The sequence below is a fragment of the Danaus plexippus genome (genome assembly GCF_018135715.1).
Source record: "Danaus plexippus chromosome 16 unlocalized genomic scaffold, MEX_DaPlex mxdp_31, whole genome shotgun sequence".
In the NCBI taxonomy this organism is placed as follows: Eukaryota; Metazoa; Arthropoda; class Insecta; order Lepidoptera; family Nymphalidae; genus Danaus; species Danaus plexippus.
The window spans coordinates 613,246-636,078 of NW_026869852.1; the positions used below are offsets into that span (position 1 = coordinate 613,246).

Below are 22,833 nucleotides of genomic sequence, written 5' to 3' on the forward strand. Positions count from 1 at the left end.
CTACAATTTGTATGACAGCCAGAGCACTTCTTATATCAGTCGCGTAACAGCTGAACAAGGCACGGTAAGAACGTTCAAAATAGAAACTCACCTCGTATTCTACATAACAATGAAGAGAAAAATTACAGAAAATAATTTTCATACAAAACGACCTGTTACCTGAACAGATTAGTAAGTATGAAGATATATTTTTTTAATTCAAAATTTACTTTTAATTTAATTTAATTTCACAATTTTAATTTTTGTAAGCTGTTTTTAATGTCTTCCAAAATCATCCTGAGGAAATACGAATTACCAAACAAAGAGACTCAAATAGATATTGTTTACTAGAATCTGCATATGACATGCACGTTATACATTTTACTACCGCGACCAATAGATGGCGCTAGGAGAATGAAACACGTTCAACGCCGTATGAGAAAGCTCTCAGTAAAACCAACACCATACCATCATAAAACATTTTATTACAAACAATAATTAAAATTAAAAACATTAAGACATACCGTTCCGGAAGAGAGGTCCATCATTTAGAGAAAATAGTCCTTCACAGACTTCAATACCGTCATTGCTATATAAATGCAATCAAAACACTTCCTCGTAATATTTATCTGAGACATAAATAAATTAAAGATATATCTTCACTTACAAGAAAACAATAACGATTTTAATATCATAATTATGTATTACAAGCTTTGTTTTATTTTATTTAATAAGAAGTATCTTGAACTGGAAACGTAAGAGATTTGCATCGAGTACTGTAAAAAAAAAAAAACGAAATATTAAGGCGTAGTGTTTGAAACGCTCTGGTTCTTTGTTTTTTTCCTTTTCAAATATTTCGTTAGAGTTATTTCGATTCGGCGTCATTTAAATGGAATGAAGAGAATAAAATAAATATTAAAAATAAATTTTCATTATCTACAGTCCCTGCGTGAAAGATAATTCATAAAACATTTTTTTTTTTTGAGCACTATAACAAAAAAAAAAATATTATGTGGATAACATATAAAGTTATTTATGTTATAAATCAATGAAAATATACATACATTTTCATAGGAATATCATCATTAAGAATTAATATATTAGGAATCTGAATAACTATATCAGTGGCGCCATATTGTACACACATTTTGTTCTAGACCGGTGACTATAATACATATGTACATCACTTGTAAACATGTATACGAATTAAACTTTTTTTTTTAATTCAAATGTCAATAGGTTCAGTATATATTTTAATATAATTTTTTTACTCGCTGTTACTTCATCTCAAATCACATACATTTCATCTGTAGTGTTTTAAAATATTATAAAAGCGGGTTAAAATAATCGAGATCTTTAAAATAAAACTCGTCCCGCAGACCCGACGACTACAAGACCTGTATACAAAGTAGCAAAAGAATAAAGTGTTTGAAGAACGTCTTTAATACACAACACCCTAAACATATCTTAATACAATACTAAACATTTTTTTTACACGTATATATAGATTTCTGTACACATAGAAATCTTTACAATAATTACATTAAAATACACGCGACGGTAACCCGTCAGGAAATAATGAAAAATTAAAACAGTTATCGTGAAACGATAGTTTGCATGACACGTCGTCGCGTCGCTACATGACTAGCGGTTTGTCCCGGCACTGCTCGAGCACGTAGCCTGTGAACCGTTTAAGGAACTTCGGGTACTCCCGTTTGTAGACCGCCCGCAGCACGCCCGCCGGCGCCCAGCCTCCGGGGTTCACTGTGGGGGCGACGGATAACATGAATGTTTGACTACCCACATTTTTTTTATTTCTATTCCACTAATTAAAATGTATTTTTAAATCCTTTTATTTATTATATTTATTCTCTTCGATGGTATGTATGTACGTATGTATGTGTGTGTGTATACATATGTATATACGTATTTATGTGAGTGTGTACTTGAGTGTGTATGTGTGTACCTGTACTGCAATACGCGATGCTAGTGGTTATGTTATCCCTGGAGGGTTGCTGCCCGGGAGGCCACTCGCTGCGGCACGCCAGACACACAGTCACTATGAGACGTATACAAGCTCCGGAGTTTGCCTGGAACAATATTCGGATATAGTAAAATAGAACTAATTCGAGATAAACAAAATGGCGACTCGATTTTCTTCTATCTGACTTTGTTGAATAATATTATAAGAATTTAAATAAAAAAATAATAATAATACCTATTTATATCTGTAAACAACCTCCTGGCCAATTAAAAATCTAACATTATATAATAAATTTATTGTGTAACGTCTAAGATAGTTTATTTATAATAAAATTTACATATAATATAAAATATTACGTAGCTCTTAACAAATTGAAATGTATACAGAAACTAATGTTGATCATGTGACTGACAGACATCACAAACAGAAACACAGACTTTTATGACAGTGATAAGGATGTGTGACAATACGGATAGCGATTACAACAAAATAATATATAAATAAAACATAATGCTCGGGGCGATAAGCACTGGTATTCATGTAATCTCTATGATAACAACATACACAAGCAGAAACTTTCTTAGACTAAATGCGGAGTTATGAATGGGATGTTCAATAATTACATATAAATCACATGCATGGCATATTAAGAGATTTTTGGCCCAATGTAAATCACACGCATGGCATATTAGTATTTTTTCGACCAATGTAAATCACATATATGGCATATTAAGCTTTTTTTTGACCTAATGTAAATATCACGCCTGACATATTAAGATTTGTTTTGATTCAAAGTAAATCACACACATAGCATATTAAGCTGTTAAATTTAACGGATATTAATCATATACGTGCATGCCGTAAATATCTTGACCTTACGTAAATCACACACATGGTATATTAAGTTGTTATTTTGACGTAAGGTTAATCACACATGTGGTATATTAATGTGTTATATAGAGTCTAGACCATTAAATTCAACTAATATTTTCTGATTACTCCGCGTATTTTTTTTAGAACTACATACATACGTACATCACGGGCGGAGGAGATGTGGAAGGTTTTACGAAAATATTATCTCCATATAAATGATTACTCGCTTTTGCGAGTTTTGTTTAAGATCACGTTATGCAGACTCAATGTTAATCGCTGTCCCTCTTACCGGGTACCGTTCGTTGGTGGTGGAGTGGTTGGTGACGGCGTACGTGTGCTGCGGCGCGGCCCGGACGTGAGACCAGAACAGCGCGTCCCTCTGAGACGCCGGCCAGATGCGCTTGAACGTCTGGTGGAACACTATCGCGTCGCTGGAGATCGCCTCAACTATATTCATATTCTCTAGTGTAGCTGGAAATTAACATATCATATTATCGTATTATGATAACTATTGCTTTAATTTAAAGGATTATTTTTAATTTTGTATAATCTAGTATTTTATATCTGTACATTTTTAATGCTTGGTTTTGATTTAATCTTTTAGTTTATTGAAAACATTATATTTCCGTCGGTGTCACTCTACTAACTTTCAATCAATATATACAGGGTGTGTCATTTATATCATAAGTGAGATAATTTTGAGTTTATTTAACAAATAACCATTAGAATGTATGCTTACTCTCCCACTCGTATCTGTATCTCGGATTGAAGAAGTAATGGCACATCTCCCGAGCTGATACTCCTCGTACCTTGTGCATCGCCTTCAATGGATCCATCACCATACCATCAACTTCCACTTCCCTGGAAGAGCGAGAGAATAAAAAATATATATATTAATTTAATTGAGTATAAAAAAGATAATTGTTTGAGTGAAACGGACTATATGTTATTTTGTATTACACATATGTAATATGTATGTATGTACACATATGTAATTTTGTAAATTATTTCACATCATTGAGAATATTTATTCAGTACGAAAGATTCGCAATCATTTTAGAACAATCGACATGTCTTATCGTACACCAGTCGCATAAGGAATGTATTGAAGAACTGAGCGTTTATGGAATCATATGCAAGTTAACTATGAACTAGCGTCCGCATATAGTGACTTGTAACGATGTGAACGATCCGCGGAGATTCGTGCATCACTCACAATTTACGACTCATTTAAACGTTATAAACGCTCTTCACATAATGTTTAATGAAGTGAAAAAAGCTGGCAGATGTGTTTTTCGAGTACTGGCCATTTATAATTTATATGCAAAGTAAAGAATTAGAAAGACTTTTACTTGACACATTAGATTTTTTTTTAATTTCGAGTATGCGTAGAGTATGTATATGGATACTTGTAAAAGGGTTTTGTATAAAAAAAAATGTATTTTTTTACAAAATGGTATCATTACTGAGTTAAAAGCAGATTTATTTAAAAATATCGAATCTCAGGGTTTCGGAAATGACTTAAGTTGTAAGTAGTGTTGAAGAAACATCGTAATTTTCTACAAATAAACCGAACAACGCTCAGCTAGTAAGAAACTAGGGCAATATGAAACAAAACGATTTTCAAAAGTCCTAACCTCGCCGGTAAAGAAAGCGTAATTGGCCACCGAAGGTCTTTGTTTATAGCAGATTACTGAGAAAGCCATTCCAGCTTTGACCTCACATATAAAGTGGGACAATGACGTTTGGAGAAAAGTACGCTTCACTGATGTGCCCATGATTTTACAAAAAAAAGCTGTATCTAAAAAAACTGACGAAAACTTAAGGTCAGTGGTAATTATTCTCAACATTAGTAGGGAAAGTTTGTTAAGAGCGGTAATGTATGGTTTATAGAGCTTCGGCTATAATTTTTCATTGCATGCTGTTATGCGTTAGCCCACGCATTAACTCACACTGATACAATAAGCTAAGTTTTACTTAGGGTCGAAACTAGGTCTTCGGATAGTTAAGACACTCGTCTGAATAGGTAGATCATTTTTTGAATCAATTTAGGACCATTCCTATTAAAGAAAAAATATTTATCAATTAATTATGTAACGTTTTAAACTATAATATTACTATATAAAACATCATTGGCAGTTCAATTAAAAGTATGAACACACGTATGCTAGAAGTTTTACATTAAATAACGGCTTTTTAATTCTATATTTTCCATCAATGTTATATATAAAATAGAATATAAATAATAAATTTAATTGCTATAAAAACTTGAATATATTTTTTGCAAAAACATGTTATTAATTAATAGATTAGAAGAACCACACACACACACAGACATATATATATATATGTCTGTGTATATATAGTGTGTGTAGCTTTTTCTGTAACATAAATACAAAGACCAATGGAGGGTAAAAAGTGTACGCCGTTAGTCGGTTTTTAACAAAATTAATTAACTTTAACATAGATCAAAAGATTACATATATGAAAATATTACTATAATCAGAAGATTAAACCTTAAATTACATAATATAATATGAAAAGATATGACCAGGATTCGACCCTACAACCTTCAGTATATAGCGCGCCAATTGCTTTAGCCACTGAGCGAGTGTCCTGAATCGAGTCGAATCACTAGGTTTCTTTACGAACAATACTTTGCATTCATCGTTTTCTAATTTAAATTTTAACTCAACATTGCTTTAATGTTAAGAAAATAATTGCATCTTAATTTTAATAATAATGTTAGTAACAAAACATTACAAAAACTAACTGAAAGAGAATATTTTATCTCAATGACATGCCATCAAAGTCGCGATCGGTTATTAAAACAGTTTTAATGGTCTCTGTAAGTTTATGTTACACACAAAGCGATATTAGTCTTACATAGTGTAAATAATATCTACATGTCTCTACATTTTTTATTCAAATGATTGTATGTATTGTTTGTAATCTTTTAAAATTTTTAAACAAACAAATTTTTACAAAAAAATTAAGGTTAAAAAACTAAATGCAATCCCCTAATGAAGACAATTACTTTGCAATGCCATCTATAGGACCATTGATGTACACCAAACATTTTACAAACGCATTTACCAAAGAATATGCCAACCAATCGACCGATCAGACTGCCAACCAGTCTGCCAACCGATCGACCGATCAGTCTGCCAACCAATTGCCCAACCAATCGACCAACCAATCGACCAACCAGTCTGCCAACCGATCGACCGACCAGTCTGCCGACCAGTCTGCCGACCAGTCTGCCGACCAGTCTGCCAACCGATCGCCCAATCAGTCTGCCAACCAGTTTGGAAACCGATCGACCGATCAGTCTGCCAACCAATCAACCAACCAGTCTGCCAACCGATCGCTCAATCAGTCGGCCAACCAGTTTGGAAACCGATCGACCGATCAGTCTGCCAACCAATCAACCAACCAGTCTGCCAATCGATCGACCGACCAATTTGCAAAACAATTCTTAAAAGCAATATTTACCTCCTATACATCCTCATGTCACCTTCCTCAGCGAACAATTGCCATCCTATCTGACCTCCGACACCCTCGAACGCTGCCTGTATTTGCTCTGTGGATATCCTGTCGATCTGCAAAACATAAAGAACAATTAAATAATATTCTTCTTTTAAATATCCTAAAGACATTTCTTTCGTCAAACATTTGAATACCAAACTAAAATTTACTCGCTATTCTGATAATTTTATAAAAATCCCTTCGGTATATGAAACTTTCTTATACATCTATAATTTAAGTATGATCGATCCATTTTCATACTGGATCGCTTGTAATTGGATTTCTGTGGAACATAATAGAATTGCAGCTCACTCTTAGTAGTTATATTTTTTATTTAAAACATTATATCCATCTGTATATGTACATATATCAAAGTCAGTACAATGTACCAGTTAAAGAAAAATACTTAGGATATTATTATCTTGATTCTACAAAATTTCTTTGCCACTGAGTATGACATCGCGTGCATAAATGCTCACTTCGCTAGCCTTATTACTAAATTTTCTTTGTCAAGTCAAAGTGCCGTGTCAAACTTCCTTTTGACACTATCATATATTATATCTGTAAAATTTTGTATACAATATGCTGCTTTTTAAATTTCAATACAATATACTTTTTAAGGCTAATTTTATTAAAGCCAAAATACCAAAGTATTAGTATTGAAATTGAAATTGTTCCATTGAACTACGTCGTTAGATACATTCCATATGAAATAAATCATCATCCCCTTATTTATGGTCATAGAAACCTAACAGACTATGCATCCTACCTCTGGCCATAATGTATGCACCGTGAGCCTGTTATCAACAGCCGGCGGTGGCAGTTCAACCTCATCCCTGGTGAGTTCTGCTGGGGGCGCCACCCTCGAACACCGCTCCTCCTCCATCTTATCGAAGCCTGTCTCAACAGCATCGTAGAACTCGTCGTCTGGTAACGTCGAGTGTGGCCCTTCCTGTTACATTAATCAATCAAATTATATTAGTCTATGGCAACGAAATTGTCCACTTGGTCTTCGAAATTGGTTTCAGAGAAAAATTTAAACGTATATAGCCGTACTTAATTAGACGTGGTATCCAACCAGCAGATCCATCTGGAACACGTGATATATAAATACAAGTGTCATATGAGTTTCCTTAGGGAGTTACAAGGGTTTTTTTGAATGAGTTACGACATATATATTACTCTGGTTTTTAAACAATTTCAGAAGAAAGTATAATCTAAATCCCTCCAAATAAATATCAATACATACACACATTGCTACAATGTCATAAACAACGTAATTAGCATTAAATTAAATCATTTTTCTGATGTACATATGTTATAAAGCTCCATATACATTAAAATATTTTTTTATTTAAAAAAAATCAACATAAATAAAATAAATAATCCTAATAACAAAATATTTACTAATTCCATGTCAAACAAATTTAAGCGTTTTAAAATACTATACGCTAATCGTCAAACGTCACGATGGCAATGTTTTTGAATAGAGTAATAACTTGACGAGAATCTAATATTAATAGTACTGGAGTATCCGATGCGATTATGAAACCTCTTAAAGGCTGAAGCGCATTCCTTCATCAAGAACATCCTAACGACTTATAGATTTTAATTATAATGGGGCTTACGCTAAATCAATTACTTTGTTTTATCTGTCTATAAGCAGGGTAAATCAAAATAGGTATCTCATTAAATTTTTTGTTTTACTAAAATCAATTCAAACGAATTTTCATTAAAATATATTAAAGATTATTAAAAATCAAATCTTAGTGACGTTATGTAAACAAATCAAAGAAGATATTTTCACGTAATAACTTATTTCTATCAGGTACAGAAATATAATTTCATAAAGTAACAGATACATTCAAAATGCGAGGATATAAACGCAATCAGATCTAATTATATCAAGTATCGATAGTAAAATCGAGAGTAAAACGAAATTTCCTTCTCTTATCTCGCTTAGTCTCATGCACAATCACAAATTATGATATAGTATATGATTCTTTGTTCCGATCGTATAAAATTTTATAATAGAAAGCATTGCGGTAGACTGAGCATGTGTCTGAATTAATTCTACCTGACACGCCGCTAACCTACATGCGAGTGAGGACACAGTGACATGTTCGTTGCGCTGGCTATTATCTAATATAATGAATGCTTTCATAATTAGGTTTAAACAATCGCTTCACCAACGTTTATCTTGAAACAACGTCTTCTGAATTTATTAACATTAATTTACTTTTTCACCGTATTAAAGCGTTTATCTATCACTTATTATTGTAATAACTTTGATAATTGGTGTACCCATTAATAGTTATTTTGATTATTTGACCTCCTTATAAATATTAAGGCCGACGCTATTTTTACATAATCTATGTTTGATCACAGACAAGATATAAAAAATCTAACTCACTAAATATGGACTTGAATAAAATAAAAGTAAAAAAAAAACATTGTCCGTTCAAAAATTTGCTGTAAAAGTATATCATTATATTAACGAAATAAATATAAAAATCTAACGTAAGTTTACCACAAATTAAAATTCACAAGTAAATAGTATTGCCAGCCTGCCGGCATGCCAAGGGTATATGGGGGTGCGAGCACCGTCTACCTCGATGACGTCATCGGCACACCCCCTCACTGGGGATGACACTCTCGACAAATTCTATATACAGATATTTGTATTCAAATCCACAAACTATAAAGACAAATTTGTGTAGCCATACATGATGAGTAGCTTCGTTGATACAATAATTTAAAATATAAATACGTTTATATGAAAATACAATATTATTTGTATATAGTGAATGGTCTTTAGGTAAACGTAAATAATTAAAACATAAGTTTTCAGTATCCGAGTGTGATTTTCAATGTTTTAACATTTAATGAAATCAAATTTCGTAAAACATTTTTCATCTCATTAAATTCGAAATTAATAATTTATAGGGAAATATAAATAAAACAAATGTACAAATAAACAAAAATCCAAGAATTTTTGATAGTGAAATTAAAATTTCGTTAAAATATCGTTTTGTGCTGTTTTATAGTCACGCGAGGGCATTTTCGTGAATTCCTTCGACTTAGTTAAGGGTGGGAGAGTTATTACTGAGCTAATTTACTAAATACACTTATTTATAAGCAAAAATAAAACAAAGGGAAAAAACGGTAATAGTAAATCCTTCTTGCGAAGATCTGTATATGCCTTTATTAAAACTTAGATATTCATTATACTTAAAAACGCAACTCCCCGACGCAAAAAGAGGAGTGTTATATGTCTGCAATACTGTCTGTCTGTGGCATCGTAACTCCCGAATGGATAGACCGATTTCTATGTGTTTTTTTTATTTATTTTAAAGACTTAAAGTTTTATTGCGGTGGTTTGTAGCTGTGTTTGATAAATACATGTTTAATAAATATCAGAGTAAGAGCATTAGATCCTTGACAAAATGATTTAAGGTGTTTTCAACGTAGCATTATTCGAGAAAATGCCTCACGCATGCCAGTATAATAATTAAATGAATATATATTTTTGGAATTTCATGATATTTTTAGTTGCATAAATAAATTTATCCAAACATCATTAATAACAGCGGCGCAGGAATGTTTCTTACTAATCTTTCGGTCAGATGCTGAAGTGTTTGCGTCGTATTTCTTAATTGGTCTAAAAGAGTTTAAATTGGATGAGTTTTATAGTTAAGTGACAATTAAGGCGTAAGGTTTATTTTTATTCAATAAAATCTATTTACCAATTACCTACTCTGAACATAACGACAGTTGTCACATTAATATTATTCTATACCTTGAACCTAAAAAAATCTCTATAATAACAACTATTATTTTGATCTTCAATATGATTTTACATCAGGATTTAGTATATATATGATGAGAATAAAAATCTCAACGCTTTGAGCACTTGAAAAAGAAAAAACTTTAAAACAGTCACACTCGACGAAAATTAACCTCATCGGACTTTCCCTTATCAATATATACGGAACCCAACAACGATTTCAAAACAAAATATCCTCTTAAATAGAACTATGAAAGGCAGACGGTGTTGCAGAGTATACACATCGTTACGTCGCATTACAAACGCAAACAACTGTAGCAAACAATAGAAAACATTTGGTCTTTGTTCGGGACAGAGTGGAATTAGCACATTAGAGCCGGTCTGACTCAACAAAAATCAACCTTCAACAACAACGACAGCTCGAAACGAGCGAAGCACGAAACAGAATTGTGAATCTTGTCAAATAAAATAATCTATAATAATAATTTTTTTCGATCATAAAAATTTATCTATCATATATATAAAGCATCTCAAATAAACAATGATCTATGTACTATGAACGCATATAATCACATAACAAAAACAGTGCTAAATAAAAACTTGACGTACCCAAATTACATGTCGAACAGATTGGATCGGACTGATCGAGGGTGGTGACATTGTGGCGCTGGAGTTGTACAGTGAGTGACGTCATCACTAGATACCTATCCCCATAACAAAGGATGGTCATAACCGTCTTCCTTAATGTCAGTGACGTAATGGCACACCCTTCGGAAAGCCAAAGGTTTATGGGTAACAGCGAATGTGTCTATTAGGGAAAGTACAGACTTTGTGGAGTTCGAATTAGGTGTATATATATATTGTATGGCGACGTTGTTACATTATTTTACTTATATACATACAATTGATAAAAACATTGTCAAAACATACCAACTCATTTCTAGAATTTATCTAATCAAAATCATACATTCTTATATACAAACATGTCCTGAGACAGTGTTTATTTATATCAAGTTGTATATTAAAAGTGCCTAGAGCTATTGACTTATGCTTTTTCTAATCAATACGCCCTCAACAACAATCACAAACGGTCCACACCCTGCGTTAGTTAGATTTATTAATTAAATATTTATATAAATATATATTATCTACATTTCTAATGTATACAACAATTTTCTTATGTCTTCTTTATACGTATATATGCTACAAATAGATCAATCTATATACTACGTTTAAACGGCGGAATTTGATTTGAATTTGAATTGAATTGTTATTGGTGTAGACAGTTGATGGACAGGATATATTTTCGCGCTGAAAGTAACACAAAAAATACCTATTTTTACCTAAAAACAATCCATTGAACTAGTGTGTCGTTAAACAAAAAAAAATCAGCAATGCCATAGTACAGAAAGTTGAAATTGACTACAAAAAGTTCCACATCACTATCGCCCCAGATTATTTCCATAGTTTTAGTGGTCTCTTTCGTTGTTGTATTGACAAAGTTCTATAAAGTCAGAACGAATCCAAAAATATTCAAGAAATAACTTCTGAATTGAGTTACACTCAAAACTAGATCCACTATTCGTCATACATATAAAATTAATTTATCTGTATATACTGAAATTAATATATTGTTATATAGCATTGAATTTCACTTTAAGACAATGTTATAAATATTTATCTTATAATAATTGGTCATAGCGTGTTCTCTAATAAGTGAAAGTGAATAAGTAGTGTTTGAAATAGTTAAGAGAAAGTCTTCAAATAAAAAATCAAAAACTAAACAGTGTTGTTACGTAATGAACGTAATGTACGTAATGACGGACATCTTTTAGGGTACAGAATATACTGAAAGCTTTAATAGAGTTGAATTTTTTTATAGCAAACACTATCACTATATTATCTGTGGATATCAAATGCACTAGTTTTTATAGTCTATGGATATTATGTTTTATATATTACCAACGAACAAAATTATGTACTATATATTTTTCATTGAAAAAAAATAATTTAATATAAAATTTTGTAGTACTTTTTTGGAGTATAGAAAAAAAAATCTTTACTTTTATAATATCTATTTATATGTAATAGTTTTTTTTAACATTCCTTTAGCCTGTTCTTAAGCTGTGTATTATAAGAAATGTTTGAATTACATTAATCCGTAAATAAAAAAAAAATATTTCCAGAAAATAATTTTTTTTAAATTCATTAAAATTACTTAGATTAATATAAATCTACAAAGAAATTTGATTTTTCATATGGAATACATAAAAAACTTAGAATTTAGTCCAATAAAAAGTAGCAGATGAAATATTGATAACAATAAGTTTATAAGACATTGTGTTTAATAGTAAAGAAGGCACCTACTATTGTTTGTTTATCAGATACATACATAAACGCATTCAGAATTTCAACACTCTAGAATCTAGATTGTGACTAGAACCGAGTTGAATAACGTTAGCCTGTTTGAATTTCTAATAAAAGACATTTTGTTTTATATATTTCTTTGTTTTATTATCTCATCGGAATTATTTTTAAGTGAGGTCTTAAACCTTCGCAAGTATTCATTTAAATGAAACGAATATTTGCGGATTACCACGCGTATTTTATTATTTTAAAAATTGCTTATGCCGAGTCCCGACGTTTCCGTTACTTTGCAGCAACCGTGATCACTGGCAGACCAGATGTGAGTGTCTGTCAGTTGGTCTTGTTTTTTATTATCTACCGCCAACGATTTCTTAATTTTCTGGCGTACCGCTCTGGATGCCAGCAGAATGCGCTTACGGTGTCACGAGATCCTCTGGTGTAGTCACGGATTTGGGATTTTATATTTTTAAGGAGTGGGTCCCAGGTGTTAGATAGATTCCAATCAACTTCTCTATTGGAATTGGGATGTTCTTTAATTTCCATAGCCTCCGGATTATCCTCGGTATGCACCTGTCTTAAATTAAAAACAACAAAACAAAAACAAGACCAACTGACAGACATTCACGTCTCGTCTGCCTTCGATCACGGTTGCTGCAAAGACCGAAACGTCGCGTCGGGAGTATGTAGTTTTTATAATAATAAAATACGCTAGTAATCCAAAAAATATTAGTTACATTTAAATAATTTTTAAGTATTTAAATACCATTTCAGTCTGAGTTTATTCTCTGATGTAAATTCAACAATGACTATGGAAGTTAGTGTACGTCAACGAATATTAGATTTACAAATAACATTTATTTTAATATAATTCGTCTGTATATACACCACAAAAATAGATGAATTTATATATGCATAAGTCATCCAGTTTATTGCTTAGAAGAAAATGTAATAATGTAGGCAATTATAATATCCACGTACATATTAAAATGACAAATTATTTCGCACTTAAAAACTTGCTCAACTGAGATTACATCAGACTATTATTCGCACTGCACATGACATACAAAGTTTTTAAGGCTGTACACAGTATGGGGTTTGAACCAGCCTAACATACAGGAACGGCCCACGGGTACATATAATGATACTTCAAATGACATTGTGGCCGTGCAGCGTGACGTTTACAAAGAACATTACGTTACGCTTAACCCCGTTTTCGATTCCAAATAGAAAATGATATACAGACATACATGTATATTAATAAGTAGTTGTTGCTCAATACTTTATTCGTAACTTTGGTTGATATTCGAGTAATCAAAACATTCTGTTAATGGAAATCCTTCAACACAGTTTTAATAATTCGAAGGAGCGTAGACAAATATTTTACTAATAACACATCTATTATCAACACAAACATATAATAATTTAGTGGTTTTACAATAAAAATGTGCGTACTGTATGAGACGAAACCTCTCAGCATTCCATGGATTCACCGTGCGGGTGCCGGGTCCATCGCGTTGCAGGGAGAGGAGCTTCAACAGTGCTTTGGATTTGACCCAGTTGTAGGTTTAATGGACCCCTATCTAACGCCTAGTTTATTTATGCCAAATATACGTATAATCTATAAATATCGCGAACTTAATCAAAACTCATTGATGGAACTTTATTTATAAAATACTAGCGGTACATTTGTAAACATGTACATACGTGCTTGGTAAAGTATAATCTAGTTACGGGATATCGACTGGTTTTATAACACGAGTCCTGTTTGGAGACGTCACAACATAAACACAATGTTTACTGGGTTTAAGATAAGACTTGGATTTATGATACATAATCTACGTGACTGATCGTGATTTAAGAGATAATACATTTTATCTCAACTAAACTATAGGAATCCTTTATCCAATGTCAAATTTAATGTATAGCGATACCGGTAATAATTAAAGATGATAGGTTAAATGTTATAAAATTTTAAATACGACATTAACAATTTCTTATCATGATAATTACACAGTGAGAATATTTTTATTTATATTATTATAAAACGATATTATGTCATTCATTTAATTATTTAAAGAGAAGAGATCATGTTCATGTAATTTCTAAAAAAATAATAAAGGCTTAGATGATATACATTTATACAGGGAATAGTTCAGAATACCCCGCAATATTCTTAATACTAAGCCATAGGAAAAGAAACTCATTAAGAAAATACTAAGGAAAATACAATGGCCCCATAGCGTTGTGAAAAACGTTTGTCTATATAAAAGAAAAATGACACCAACTAAAAATTTATATAATATATTGAGATATAAGGCTTTCGCGAATATTAATAAAAGTAGTATTTTCAGATTACTAAACGTTAAGTTATTATTTTGATACTACACAATCCCGACGTTACTTTCCAGCAACCGACGTCATGCGCAGACGAGATGAAAAAAAATTTTTTCATTCATCCGAACACTTTAGTTTTATTTTGATGTAATATATTTTTATCATATTTTTATGATTACAATTTAGGCTGCAGCTAGCTTTAAAACGATAAGACTGAAAATTTTCACCACATTCGTACGAATACCGAATAATATAAGTTACTAGCTGTTTGCTTGCATATTAACCTTTATTTACTCAGAGATCCTGATTTGGTGGCAATTGAACCTTAGGGAAATCGGCCTTAAATTGAAGGACTAAAAGACTAACAAACATTTAACCGAATTAAGTTCCTCCATTTTAAAATCGGTTCAGCCGTTCCAGAGATTAGCGGGTACAGACAGATGTAGCTGTATATATTTTTACGTGATTCTATTGAAACGCTGTTAATTTGAAATTACATAAAATTTAATTACTATAAATTACAAATTTCGCAATCGAAACGGTGTATAGCGAACGAATCGAGTGCCAAACGCCGGTTGTGTTGACGACAGCTGTAGAAAGGCCGTCCGCGCATGGCTTTCCAGGTCAAGTCAGTACAAAACCGGCTGCAGCTTCTGGCACAGCCGGCCGTGAACTTATCAACGAATCATATAACACGTTCTAATACTGATAACAGCAACGGAAGTTGTTACGTAATGCTAAATTTTGATTTCAAGGTCACAAATAGAGAACTCTCGACATAAATAAAATAATAATATTGTCTTTTAAGAATAGTAATTCAGATATTTAGGCAATTAATTTGGCAGAATAAAAAAAAATAACAGTCGAATAACGTTTTGAATTTAAAATAAGAATATTATATTTCTTTATGTTTGATACAAAATACCGAACATTTTTTTGACGAAAATACAAAGTAATTATTAGATTACATATAGTTCATATATTAATACTTAGAGTTCGCAGAAGAAGCCATGAAAATTAAATTGTGAGAAAAATGAAAAAAATATAAATTTTTTATTTGAATGTACCTAAATCATTAAATTATATGCATGTGTCAAATATATATATTATAATTATCAGTAAAAGTGACAATCTACATTAACACAAACACGAGGACTGTGTAAGGAATCATCTGAATCACTGTAAAAACGTCACAATTAATTCAGGAAGCCAGACAAAAGTTGGTTATAAATTAAAAAATGATGCAATGCAATCATGAACAATCCGTGTTTGTATGGAGCGTAAAAATTCCAATAAGCCGCAGAGATCCGATTACAAACAGACCTATATACTGATGATTCAGTATTGCTGATCGCGATTCGACGTATCGTCAGTGTTGGTTCATTATTATTTTGGGATTAAACGTCCTTACATCAACATAATACTATCAGACTGTAGCTTCCCATACTGACGAGATGAATCTTTGAATATTAATGCCCTGTCTGATATACAAACTACAAAACACCCGTTCAGTAGTTATAGCATGATAGACTAACAGACATCCATAACAGATTTCAAGCCTATTTACTTATTTGTTTATATTACTAGCATCAGGATGGTTGCTAGGGTACTTGGGGAATTGAACCTGTACATCAAAAACATCCCATATAAACCGACACTCATTTATTTTTACAATAGAATCTATTTCAAAACATTATTTCATTATTTCGTTTGCTCAATGAAAAACAAATTCATTTCGGTACACCGCACAACCACTGTTTGCTAATTAGAAATTTCACGGGCAAACTGTAGCAACCATACAATATATGAATACAAACATCACCGTGTACAACACGCTTATCATGCACGTTTACAACCAAGAATAACTATACAAATATCAAAGTGACAATTATTACATAAATATGTTGTGTTGTCTTAACTGGAGCTCATTCCGCACAAGCGAAAGACATGTGTTCGAAATTTTAAATTCTAAACAGTCTAAACTCACCTGACGGATGATATTTTTGAAGATTTTGAACTTCATTATCACTTATAACGATATATCAGCAACACATAAGAAACATAACAACTAAATCACTTAAAAACAACCGGAATATTACAATAAAACTGTTGTAGTAACCGAATATAAATATATTAAAAATAAAAGTAAACAATAAGGGCGTGCGTCCGCGACCGCCTCCCGCCACCGTCTGGAGAAAACTGAACATGTTAGTTGTTACATGTTACAACTATAAACGTATCGCATAATTTCTTAAGTCGTTTCACAGCTAACACTACTTTGATTATACATCTCATAGATTTTGTATTATTGTTTTTTTTTTGTACCACGATATAAAACTGAAGCTGACGAATATTCCTTATCTTCGATATAAGGTATTTCTAAAAAAATATTTCTATGTAAAACCAGCAGTTCACCGCGGCTTTGCCCGCGTGTTAAAACCTCTGGGATAAATACGTTACCATCCTTGTGAGGACTTCTCGAGGACGCCTTCATGAGATCCTGTCATAGTGCTAATGTGACAGTAGAATCTCTACACCATATTCTTTTTATTGAAAAAATAATTTGAAAATCGGTCTTTAATACAAATAGAGTACCAAAGATATTAAGGGTGTAGTCTCTTTTGTAAAGTCAAATAAAACGTACCCTCATGTTACTACTTATTGTTATACCACTTCCAGCGTTATACCATAAACCATTCTATATTTAAGCCGTAACAAAAAGACAGACAAGCAGATCAAAATTAAAAATACTATTTTCGTGTAGGTATAGTTTAGATGTACTTTTAAGAGCCTTTCGTTAGAGCTGTTGATATAAAATTACAAACAGACACTTCACTTTTATTCAATAGTTAATCTTATATATAAAATTCTCGTGTCACAATGTTCGTTCCCGTACTCCTCCGAAACGGCTTGACCGGTTCTCATGAAATTTTGTGAGCAGATTGAGTAGGTCTGAGAATCGGCCAACATTTATTTTTCATACCCCTTAGTGATGTTTGACCCCTTAGGGTTGTTCACCCTTAAATTTTTTTTTAAATTTTTGAACGAAATTTTTTGTTTTTATTTTTTTATAATGTGGCATCAAAAAATACATACAACCCTAAATTTTTGCTTTTTTATCACCAACCCCTATTTTTTTATATATATGTAAACACAATACGAGTGTATCTTTGTTTCGGCTAATATCTAAAATGGCTGAACCGCGTTTAACGGGACTTATTGGCAGTTAGCTGATGTAATAAAAAGTAACTTAGGATACTTTTTTCAAGATCCCGAATGACCATCCCGAAATTATAACGCGCGAGGGGAAGGCAGGGCGCATACGGGGCTTTAAAGTTTTTTCATAGTTTCTTATTTTTTTTTACGCAGGCGGAGTCGAGGGTAACAGCTAGTATGTGTATAGATTACTTTTTTTTTCTTTTACCACTCGTTCAAGTTTCAACTATAATTAACTAAAATCGACATCTAGAAATATCGATTTAAATCGTAAAAACATATACAAACCAATTATTACATTTAAAAAAAAATGTACAAACTCTATCGATATCTCATGAGTTTTTAATGCAATTACTTGATATATATATATATATATCACATTCAGTATTTCTTGCATGTATGTAACAGTTGGCAGTTATAATAATGAGAGTAATTAGAATAATTATAAAATAGAATACTTAATATATGTATTGGTAAAAAGGCATCAGCTTCAAAGTTTTTACCTCATACAACTATTTTAATATAAAAAATAAGAATATTTTACAAATCGTTATGTTTGCATAAATTAATTTGTATAGATTTTTGTCTTTTATTGGATTTTGATTTATTCTTAGATGGGCGATAGAGATGTCAATGAGAAACGTCATCATCATCATCATCATCACAATCAGCCTATCGGAGCCCACCGCTGAGCAAAGGCCTCTTCTCACATGGAGAAGGTATTACTATATGATTAATTCTCAGGAATATAATGACTTACCTCGTGATCAGGGCCTGGTTTTGAAGCGAGCCTAGCTTCTGATAGCTGGTTCTTCAAGGCCCTATGAAAAGAAATATCCTTAGAATATTTTAATATAATTTTATATTTTAAAAACATGAACAGATAACGAAATGAACTATTTAACTGTTTTACTTCGGGTGCTATACATTAAAAGTAGGAAAAAATATATATAATAACGTAAATTTAAACAGTAATAAAACGAACCACGAAAAACTGGAACATACATTTTTTTTAAATAAATATATACATAGTAGATTTTCTAAACGCACACACACACACACACACACACTTATACAATATCAATATATATGTGTGTGTGTGTGTAAAATCTAATATCCAGTACATATACAATAGCTACGTCTGTGTTTACAATTTTATTAATGGCCCGCATCCGCATGTTCATTGTTAATGGAAATTTAACAACTACCACAGCGACATGTAATCAGATAAGCGAGAGTGAAAGTTTCACCCGGTCTATTAATTGGTTCCTTGGAAATGTGATCACATATATATGTGAATAGCACACTGAATATTCAGTGAGGTTAGTATAAAAACGAAGAAGAAAAAATTAAAATATAATGATACTTTAAGGTTATTTTTAGATATATTAAGGAATTTCATGAACGTTCTCAATAGACACGTGTGCAATCAGACAGGGTTTATTCTCTTAAAGCATACTCATTGAATACATTAGACTTTACACAATGTGAAGTCACGTAACATACATTTATCCCACTCGTTTCAGCTCACTGAATATGCTGAAATTAACCCACATGTATCTCACTAGTTTCAGCTCACGGGATATATTCAACTTCACCCACATGTATCTCATTGTACACATTCAACTTTACCCACATGTATCTCACTAGTTTCAGCTCACTGGAGATATTCAACTTTACCCACATGTATCTCACTAGTTTAAGCTCGTTGGACACGTTCAACTTTACCAACATGTATCTCACTGGACACATTCAACTTCACCCACATGTATCTCACTGGACACATTCAACTTTACCCACATGTATCTCACTAGTTTCAGCTCGTTGGACACATTCAACTTTACCAACATGTATCTCACTGGAGATATTCAACTTTACCCACATGTATCTCACCAGTTTCAGCTCACTGGACACATTCAACTTTACCCACATGTATCTCACTAGTTTAAGCTCGCTAGCCGTAGTCCATATTCATCCATGCCCACATACATCTCACTCGAGATGTTCAAATACTAGACATATTTAACTACACTCACATGTACAGTTCCTCCGCCTGCCTCGCTCGTGTCTCTCTTCGTCGCAGGAGGTCAGCGCATGTCTGAGCCGCCAATACCGCGGCCGCACACGTTGCACGAAAAGATGCACTCGTAGCCCGCACCTCTTGTGAATATTGACTGAGGTTTATTCCTAGTTAAAAAAAGAAAAAAGAAGGATAAAAAAATAACATGCTACAAATCATATTTTTTTTTATATATCATAATTATTAAACTCTAATAAATCACATGACCTTAAAAGCCGTTTAGATTGGATGTTTTTTTCTTAATATAAATTTCCTTTATGCTTTCAGTTCAATACAAATCGGATTTCATCTCACCATCAGCATATTTAACAGCGTCAATAGCCTCGTCATCGTTTATTTGGGCAGCTGCCATGTCGAAGTAACCCTGGAGGGTGACAGCTTGTTTGGACAACAGGTCAGTGTATGTGTCAAACTCCGCGATTTTCTCAGCCAGGCGACGATTCGTACGACCTGGTGAATACGATTCGTTACATACAGTCGAATTTCCTTTTCAACCTAATTCTGGTGTTACCAGTTAAAACCGGTTCCAAACAGTTTTATCAGAAATAATTACAAGATCAATACCATCATTTGCAAGTACAACCAGGAAAGTACATTGCTTTTATACACGTGATATATATGTATTTATATATTTAAATACAATATTACATAGAGATACATAAGTCTTTTTATTCACTATTAATTTATTATAATATAATGGTAGCATAAGAAATTATGGCTGTATAATAAACATATTTTTTGTGAAAATGTTATTTACAAATGTAAATATGTATAATTTAGTACAAAATTATAAGAAAGGCAATGCAAAATATGTTGCAAAAAATTATATATATGTATATGCTAACAGACCATGACTGAGCAGTCAATGTAAAAAAATATATACAAATGTGCATATTATTGATAAAAGTGATATTCTATCTCTTTTAAATAACAATATGATAGTTTTAAAACAGACATTTAATAATATTCATACAATAAGTTTTAGATATATAATAAGATTTACTTATCAAATTTTAATCATTGGAACATTTCAAAAACCAAATTAAATTATTGAATAATTTTCCTTAGCTTAAATATATATAATATAATATTAATACCAACCAGCAGATCCAGTTGACTGGAGCGATGTAACTGAACCATGTCTCCGAAGGCCGCTGCCATTTGTACTGCTGTCCGAACTTGTACCATATCCCGATTCCACCTGAAAATAAATTAATTCATATTAAATTCAATCAAACCATGTAGCTTACTAATTAAATATGTAAAAGTATCGACCAAATTATATTTTCCGCAAGAAAAACCCTTGAAGAACCTAAGTTTGTGCATCATTGAATACTTCCTATAATAAAGTTTTATTTTATGTAGTAAATTTGATGTTTCACAAATGTGTATAATCTGTGTATTGGAGGTCTCGAGTTCAAGTTTAGAATTGATAATATTTGTTATGTATAACATAACATAATAAATACAAAATCATTTATAGCTTCTTACTTTATGAATTTCTACAGGAACTTCTGTGAGCCGTAATTTGTGCAAGTATTTTTCATATTATTTAATCATTTCTTTAACCTAAACATTCTTATCATGAGTTATTATTGCCTACAATTGAATTACAGCGGCGATACTGATATAATTGAGATTACTCATTAATGACTCATTCCATAAATATCTTGTTTTTTATTATATGTATCATATATAATCAATTCTGTATATGTGATATCTGTGTCTGTTACAATTTTTACTCAAATTAATCCGAACAAAGTTTAAACAGTATCATTAAAGATTTTTATAACACTTCCCCAACAACAGCCAAGCACAAAAAATTATGAATTGTGTCGTTTTTCCTCAACAAAATAGAAATAAACATACTTTGAATGACTCCAGTACATCAATCCACTGCTGCTTCTCTTCAGGGTTGGAAGCTCTCAAGTACCAGACGCAATCATTAACAGACACATCAAATCTGCAGTCGTCAAATTCATGTGGCTGTAATTAAAGTGCATTATTATAAACTTTTGTACAGTAATCAAACCTAACTCCATTTTAATGCAGAAAACTACAAGTAAAATGTTGTACAAGAAAAACAAAATTATTGAACTTCAAAGAATAACAATTTCATTAAGATAAATATTTTATTGCAATAAGCCACATCACTAGTAATTTATCAAGACGTTCCGTCTATTGCAATTAATTAAAAACATAGATACGATCTTCGACAAGGACAAATTTATTTTTATGTAATTTTTTATGTACTTCTATAGCAGTACTCGGTAAATTCACCTTGACTTTAGCTTTTTTTAAGCATAGTGCTCCACGACAACCCAGATTACTCTCCAATTCGCTTTTGTAATACGATAATGTAGATTCCTTTAAAACAATAAATCTATCTTGCCATCCATGTATGTAGTTAGTCCATTTACTTAAATATCCTCTAAGTTCTGGGGGACTACCATCTTCCAAGTCCGAATTATCACTCACAGTTATATTTTCATCAGTCATATTAAATATATAATTTCAATTATGTATTAAGTTGTATTTACAACAAAACAAAATAAACGAAACAGACAAACTGACGATCCCCACTAAAATGTCAAAACTTAGTTTCATAGAAAATTAATGTCATTTTTAAATTTTATGGAATGATATGCACCGTCAACAAAATTTTGTTCAGTAAATATGTAATAT

At 31.9% G+C, this 22,833-nt stretch overlaps 1 protein-coding gene across 1 annotated transcript; it reads right to left on the reverse strand.

The window, feature by feature from the left end:
- Positions 1-444: 444 nt before the first annotated feature.
- LOC116771727 (ceramide transfer protein) lies at positions 445-22,737 on the reverse strand. Its single transcript, XM_061528334.1, has 12 exons — positions 22,429-22,737; positions 22,018-22,134; positions 21,250-21,349; positions 20,443-20,598; positions 20,105-20,255; positions 18,829-18,889; positions 7,134-7,316; positions 6,332-6,438; positions 3,576-3,697; positions 3,126-3,307; positions 1,946-2,069; positions 445-1,743 (listed from the first exon to the last, which is right to left on the reverse strand). Exons 1-12 carry the CDS (start codon positions 22,645-22,647, stop codon positions 1,616-1,618), a joined length of 1,650 nt encoding a protein of 549 aa, XP_061384318.1. The 5' UTR covers positions 22,648-22,737; the 3' UTR covers positions 445-1,615.
- Positions 22,738-22,833: the final 96 nt, after the last annotated feature.